General features: G+C 56.7%; 2 protein-coding genes across 2 annotated transcripts; one reads left to right on the forward strand and one right to left on the reverse strand.

The window, feature by feature from the left end:
* The first annotated feature begins 576 nt into the window (after window positions 1-576).
* TPI1 (triosephosphate isomerase 1) lies at window positions 577-3,925 on the forward strand. Its single transcript, XM_090272775.1, has 7 exons — window positions 577-793; window positions 1,929-2,052; window positions 2,158-2,242; window positions 2,317-2,449; window positions 2,730-2,815; window positions 3,107-3,194; window positions 3,316-3,925. The coding sequence occupies exons 1-7, from the start codon at window positions 577-579 to the stop codon at window positions 3,432-3,434; spliced, it is 852 nt and encodes a 283-aa protein (XP_090128901.1). The 3' UTR covers window positions 3,435-3,925.
* Window positions 3,926-4,011: 86 nt separating this feature from the next.
* Window positions 4,012-6,340, reverse strand: SPSB2 (splA/ryanodine receptor domain and SOCS box containing 2). Its single transcript, XM_090272776.1, has 3 exons — window positions 6,143-6,340; window positions 5,261-6,014; window positions 4,012-4,395 (listed from the first exon to the last, which is right to left on the reverse strand). Exons 2-3 carry the CDS (start codon window positions 5,922-5,924, stop codon window positions 4,268-4,270), a joined length of 792 nt encoding a protein of 263 aa, XP_090128902.1. The 5' UTR covers window positions 5,925-6,014; window positions 6,143-6,340; the 3' UTR covers window positions 4,012-4,267.
* Between the last annotated feature and the right edge of the window lie 490 nt (window positions 6,341-6,830).

The raw sequence follows: 6,830 nt of genomic DNA on the forward strand, positions 1-6,830 counted from the left end.
CTGCAGCCTCTTGTCACCTCTTGTCAGGCCTTGGCTGCCTGGAGCAAGGAGTGGGATGCTCCTGGCGGGGTGTTGGGGTGTCCTGAACCGCCTCTTCCTGAGCTGTCCAGTTTCTGTGCCAACGTGGCCGTCTCCCTCCCTGAGCCCCTTCACTGTGGGCTAGACACTCCCTGCAGGGTCAAAGGTAGACCTGCCCAGCAATCGGATATAGCTAAATACTTGGATGGGGGAAGGGAGTTCCTTTCCCCAGAGTTGGAAAGGTGCCCCTCAGACCCCCCACCCCCCTGTACTCTTGAGTAAAGTGGTCCAGACCAAGCAGTTGGAGTGGTCGGACTTGCCAGCTAGTTCCCCTGGGAACTACTTCTGGCCCCCTAGAGGGCTGCGGTCTTGAAGTGCTGGTTCCCCGCGCTTAGGGGCTCACAGTTCTCGCCTTCTCCTGAGTGGCAACAGGCTGAAGCGACTGAGTCCCGATGCCCCTAGAACGTTGCTATAAGAAAGGGGGTAACGTCAGAATATTGCCACAAGGGCGGCAGGCGGGGTGGGGGGCAGGACTTGCAGGCAGGGGCCGGGCTAACCATGGCCCAGGAGGCGGGGTTCTGTCTCACGGCGCTCTATATAAGCGGGCAGCGGCCGCGGCTGCGCGGTGATCCTGACCTTCAGTGTGCGGGTACCAGCGCTATGGCGCCCTCCAGGAAGTTTTTCGTGGGGGGGAACTGGAAGATGAATGGGCGGAAAACGAATCTGGGGGAACTCATCAACACCTTGAATGCCGCCAAGGTGCCGGCCGACACCGGTGAGCCTCATCGGGGTAGGGTAAGGCAGGGGAGGGGGGAGGGCAGGGGAGTGCCCTCTCCCGAGCTACCGGGTGTGCTCGTAGACCTGGATGCAGGCTGAGAACGAGGGCTACTGGGGATCCGGACATTGGCAGTGCTGGGGGTATGTCGATGGCGAAAATCGGGGCCACATTTAATGGTGAGCTCGGCAGGGGCGGGAAAGGGCTTTTTGGTCTCCGAGAGGAAGATGGCTCCGGGGTGCGGACGGGGCTGCACCGCCAGGTGCCGAGCATGGAAGCGGAGGCTAGCAACAGTGGATGATCGCGAGAGGCTGGCGATTTGGGGGGTGGGGGAGAGTGGAGGCAGCTGAGTGGGCGTGCAGGCCTCCAGTCACCTGCCCCTCGGCCTGGCTCCGTGCGCAGCTGCACGTAGCCCGAGACTCCTCCCAGCGCCTGGCCTGGCGAGCCGAGTGCTCCTGCCGCGCTTCTTAGGTCTCCAGAGCTTCCCGCTCTGCTCCTTTACCCTGCGCAGCCTGGATGAGGCCTGCCTTCTGCAGAAAGGGGCTGAGCAGATGCCAAACAGGCTGAGCCATTCGGGAATGAGGAGCGATCCCACGGCTTTCTCCAACCTGGAACCGCGAAAGCGCAGGGTCTCTTATGAGCTGGTAGCTCCCTGCCACCCAGCCGCAGAATACTGTCCTCAGCCCTTCCCATCCACCTAAATCACAGACACCGGCCTGATCAGAAGAGGCATCCCTTTCTGGCTAATTTGCCACAGACCGCAATACCAACCCCAGGAGTTGGCCTGTTATTTTGCTGAAAATCCTTGCCTTGCCTCTGGGAGGTAGGGATGAGCTATTTTAGAAGGGAGGTGGGGTTGGCCCCCAGGGAATGCTGAGTCTAGGAAGTGCCCAGGCCCAGAATAGCCTGGGGAAATCAGAGCCACTGCTGTTAAAAGAGCAAAGGGCAGGGCCGTGGCCTCTCGTGGGAACCTGGAAGGCTCTAGGAATTGGAAACAGGCCCAGTTTGGGATGTGCACAAAGATCATCTTGCTGGGGTGAAAAGGAAAGGAAAGCAGAACTAAGAAAGTAGGTGAAGGCTAGGGGGTTCCAGAGCACTGGACGGAGTCTGGAAAATGTTGTGATCTCATTCTTAGAGGTGGTTTGTGCACCCCCCACCGCCTACATTGACTTCGCCAGGCAGAAGCTAGATGCCAAGATTGCCGTGGCTGCCCAGAACTGCTACAAAGTGACTAATGGGGCCTTTACTGGGGAGATCAGGTGAGATGCAAGTGGATGTGTGGGGACCCTTTCCTTTCTTTCCTCATTGAGTGGAAAGCCACAGGTGGGCTCCCTGTGGACCTGTGGCTTCATCTCTTCCTATAGCCCTGGCATGATCAAAGACTGTGGAGCCACATGGGTAGTGCTGGGGCACTCGGAGAGAAGGCACGTCTTTGGGGAGTCAGATGAGGTTAGTAACCAGGAGGAGAGATAAGAGATGCCTTATTCCAAGAGTGGAGTCTCACCAACTCTGTTCCTCAACAGCTGATTGGGCAGAAAGTGGCCCATGCCTTGTCCGAGGGACTTGGAGTGATCGCCTGCATTGGGGAGAAGCTAGATGAAAGGGAAGCTGGCATCACTGAGAAGGTCGTTTTCGAACAAACCAAGGTCATCGCAGGTATCTCTGAAGGGACCTATGAGCCTGGCCAAGGCCATGGAGATACAGAGGGTGGGGGCAGATGCCCTGCAGCCTGACTTGATCCCCATGCTGCTACAGGAAAGGAAAGGGGAAGGTGGGAATCCTTGACATCTTCTATCACTTCTGCTCCTGCCCCATGGTATTGATGCCTCTTGTAGTTCCTTTAATAGACACCAGGAGGCAACATAACACCCTCTTTATTCGCTGGGTACCAGCTGGATAGCTCCTTGTTCACCCATCTGTAATCTCTGTCTCAAAGATAACGTGAAGGACTGGAGCAAGGTTGTTCTGGCCTATGAGCCTGTGTGGGCAATCGGTACAGGCAAGACTGCAACACCCCAACAGGTAAACAAGCCCAGAACCCCACCCTCATCCTACCTTGCCTCAGTAGAACTGGGTAGCACAGAGACCTTCTGGGCCAACCCCTCCTTTTAAAGACAGGACCCCTCAGGCCCAGAGAGGGGGCCCTAGTGCTTCGAGCACGGACAGGTAACTCAGGTGCAGACATCCATTCCATGGTGTGTGTGTGTGTGTGTGTGTGTGTGTCCACACTGACTTGCCCCTGGTGCCCAGGGATTTTTCCCCTTTCAGAGAAAGGCAGAAAGAGTCTTAATTTAGTCTGGCTTCTTGTTCTAGGCCCAGGAAGTACATGAAAAGCTCCGGGGATGGCTTAAGTCCAATGTCTCTGATGCAGTGGCTCAGAGCACTCGCATCATTTATGGAGGTGAGTGGGTTTGGCTCCAGCTTGAGTTGGGGTGGGCTGAGAACAAGGCTTAGACTTGGAGGTAGGAATGGAGTATGCCCATCCCATCCCTGACCATTCACCCTCTCTTCTCTCTTCCTAGGTTCTGTGACTGGGGCAACCTGCAAGGAGCTGGCTAGCCAGCCTGATGTAGATGGCTTCCTCGTGGGTGGTGCGTCCCTCAAGCCTGAATTCGTGGAAATCATCAATGCCAAACAATAAGCCCCATCCATCTCCCCTACCCTTCCTGCTATGCCAAGGGCTACGAAGCTCAGAAGCCCAGCAACTGCTCACCCCTCCCCCACATGCTTCTGATGGTATCACCTGTTCCTTCTTGTGGCCTAATCCAAACTGTACTTCTTTACCATTTACATTCTACCTTGTAATGGTTGGGACCAGGCCAATCCCTTTTCCACTTACTATAATAATTGGAACAAAACCTGTCCTCAAGGTGGCTTCTCCTTGGCTGAGAGGTGGAAGGGGTAGTTTGCTCATGGGTCCCCTCAGTCCCCAGTGAAGGCGTGAAAGAGAAGCCATCCTCCTCGTCTATCTCGCACCATGGGGCCGTGGGCTGGGAGAGAGCCCTGTCCCCCCGTCAGAGGCCAGGGGTTCTGCTCTCCCCCCTGGTGCCAGCGCCTGTGTGTGTTGTGTATGTGAGCAGTCCTACTTGGGGTGGGGGGGAATAAACACCTGGCACTAAGCCTTGTGGTTCACCCTTCTTCATTGTACTTGTTTTCACATTTCTCTTTCCTTTTTGAGGCAGCCACAGGACCCTTGTGCAAAAAAATACCGCAGGAAAGTTTTCACAACAGCATCTCTCTTATTTTTGCTTGGAAAAAAAAAGTTTTGCGTACCAGGGCACTACAGCATTGAATAACAGCTCTCTCTTCACCCCTGGGCGGCTGGCTCTGGGGCTGTTAAGTTCCCCAGAGATTGGATTGAGGGTAGAGGCCCAGCTTCACTGGCTTTAAGTAGCTGGTCTAAGCCAGTAGTGCCTCCTCCCTGCACCCGGGGAGGGATGGCATCAAGGCCCCCCAATCTGTGGCATCACAGGGTCAATGGTAGAGCAGGTAGCGCTTCATTGCAGGGGGCAAGGGCAGAGCAGCTACCTGGCCCAGCCGGGCAGCCCCTAGTGCTTGGCGCACGGACAGGCGACTCAGGTGCAGAAGGGAGTGTGGCTCCGCTGGGGGAGAGAAGGAGGGGAAGGTAAGTAGGAATGCAGGTACCAACCAGACATCCTCAAACTACAGGGCTTCCCTTCCACTTTCCTGCTCTGAGTCTGCTCCCTTGGTTGAGAAAAATTTAAGGCACCCTGAAGATCTGTAGTTGCTCTTAGGGTGGGAGGTGTCACACACTCCCAGTCAGAGCTGGTGGTGAAGCTCTAGCAAAGGACTCAAAGCAATAAGGTAAGGTGGCTATGACAGACGTGGAGCTGGCCTGGGCTTGGATTCCAGCGAGGCCTTGGGACCAGGGCTGATGAGGTGAAAGGAAGGATGGCCCTCCACAACACAACTGCTCACCGTGGGTGATAGGAGAGGAATCCAGCCTCTGCTAAGACTACTACAGAGAACAGTTAAGTTCAATCAGCTCCAAGCCCTGGCCCCACTGGTTCCTCAAAATGGCTCCTTCTGGGGTTTGAGGAAGTAGGTATGTATGTGTCACACCCTGGGTGCTTGTCACTGCCTGTCCTCTTCCTTGTGAACTTGTACACCTAGCCCAGTACCCATTTAACCTTTTGTACTTCTGCTCCAGGATCTGATAGCTCCTGTACAACCCTAATCTATGGAGTGCCTCCCTCCGATCTAGGGGCTCACCACTTACAGCAAGTTGCACTCCCAAAGCCTCACCTTTACCTCTACTGCTGTTGGGAAGATTAAATTAGGTAACAGCTGTGAAGACCCTTTGCTATTTCAGGCACTGAATAAGGGATTAGGGAGGCAGGTCAGATGAAGGCTCCTTCCCTCCACTCTTGTTAAGGCGTTGGATTTCCAATCCAAACCACAGCCACCAGTGACAGAACACTCTCCCACACCTAACCCAGGCCTCACCTCTCCTTTCGCCCAGGTAGCTGATGCGGACCTGGCACTGGCCCCAGACAGCGCTTACTGCTGGATGGAGGGTCCTGCCCTTCAGTCCGTGGAAGGCCGGCCCCAGGTAGGTGCCCCCAATAGCGTAGCCCAGAGTTCCCTCCTCCATGTCCAGAACCACCAGCAGCCTCTCCGGCACCTCCAGCTGCTCCCTCTGAGGTCCGGCTGGATATTGGGGGGCCCCTATCTCCTTGCTCTGATGGTATAGCTTCCCTCGCCCGATGTCCCAGCCCCACGACTCGCTGTTGCTGCCCAGCAGAGCTGCGTAGTGGTCTGCCTGCAGTGGGGCTAGGGCTGTGGCCACACCCACTACGGCATGGGTGCCCCGCTGCTCCGGCGGCCAGCTTATTTCCCAGGCGTGCAGGCCCCTGGAGTAGCCCCTCTTACCCCGGGCCCCATCAGTGCTCTGGGCTACGGGCCGCCGTTCAAAGCACAATCCCCCTTCCTTGACCTCGATGTTCTCTGAGCAGTCCTTGGGGTTCCAGCCGTGGCGCTGTTGAGTCTCCAGGTCAGGAAGGGGAGCAGAAAGCAGTTCCTCCAAGCCTTCGGGACAAGAGTGGTCAGGGTACAGGGCCTGTGGGGTGGGGTTGCCGCTGCTGCTCCCTGCCAGAGCCGTCTGGCCCATGGAGGTGAGGAGCTAGCTGGAGGGTTCCCCGGAAGAGTCTTGCTGGGCGCCTCTCTTCTTCGGCAAGTTGCGCTTCCGTTCGGGACTGACCTGGAGAGGAGTTGGGAGAGAAGAGGGTGGGGACCTAGTGGGGGCTCCGCACCCATACGACCCATCCTTTCACCCTTTTGCCCACTGCCCTGCTCCTCCCTCTTACTCCCCCATCAATTTGTCCTCACCCATCTGTCCCAGTCTCCCGAGACTGTCGCGAGTTCACCCTCTTCGAGCCTCTCCAGGGCCGTCCACCTCGCTTGCCAGGTGTCCGCAGCACCGCTGGCTCCTGAACATTGCTTGGCTCCCCAAGAGGGAAGGTGTTGGGGTTCCGTGGCGAGCGCGGGGCACAGAAGGCTGGCCGCTTCCGCCTCCAGCACCGCCCCCAGGCTTTGCCCCGCCCCACTGGGCCCGCCCCAGCCATTAACCCTCTCGTGGCCGCCCCACGTTGCGCCTGCACCGGGGCCACGCCCCCACGAGGTTAAGGCCTCTCCTGCGTCGCTTTGGGATCTCTGGAGGTCTGTTCTCCACTGTCAGTACCTTGGAGCCACCCGGGCAAGCAACTCCTGAAGCCCTAGGTATAGGGGGCGTGGACCTCCTAGGTATAGGAGGTTCTTCCATTGTGCTGACCTCTGTTTCCATTGTCCTGTGACTCTGGGTCACTGTTTTTGGGTAGGTCTCTTTCTGAGTCAGTCCGTTCTATGTCTGAGGTTCTGAATGCTGTGTTTCCGGCTCTGAGCAGTAGATGTTATAGGTCTCCATGCTGTGCTAGTCTTGATCCTGGATGTCCATCCATTCCTAAAGTGTAGGTCTCATTTGGGAGAGAGTAATGATTAAGATCTTGGTTGTGAATGAAACTATGCTAACTAGCTGTGT

The sequence above is a fragment of the Furipterus horrens genome, unplaced genomic scaffold (assembly GCF_987537825.1).
Source record: "Furipterus horrens unplaced genomic scaffold, mFurHor1.1.pri manual_scaffold_4, whole genome shotgun sequence".
NCBI classification, from domain to species: domain Eukaryota; kingdom Metazoa; phylum Chordata; class Mammalia; order Chiroptera; family Furipteridae; genus Furipterus; species Furipterus horrens.

Bases quoted from the DNA above. Each gene is read 5' to 3' on its own strand.
- TPI1 (XM_090272775.1), top strand. From the start codon at position 577: ATGGCCCAGGAGGCGGGGTTCTGTCTCACGGCGCTCTATATAAGCGGG. The intron at 2,243-2,316 runs GTTAGTAACCAG...GTTCCTCAACAG, and splicing joins TCTTTGGGGAGTCAGATGAG to CTGATTGGGCAGAAAGTGGC. The intron at 2,450-2,729 runs GTATCTCTGAAG...TCTGTCTCAAAG, and splicing joins ACAAACCAAGGTCATCGCAG to ATAACGTGAAGGACTGGAGC.
- SPSB2 (XM_090272776.1), bottom strand. From the start codon at position 5,924: ATGGGCCAGACGGCTCTGGCAGGGAGCAGCAGCGGCAACCCCACCCCA. The intron at 4,396-5,260 runs GTGAGGCCTGGG...TCTCTCCCCCAG, and splicing joins CTACCTGGGCGAAAGGAGAG to CGGAGCCACACTCCCTTCTG.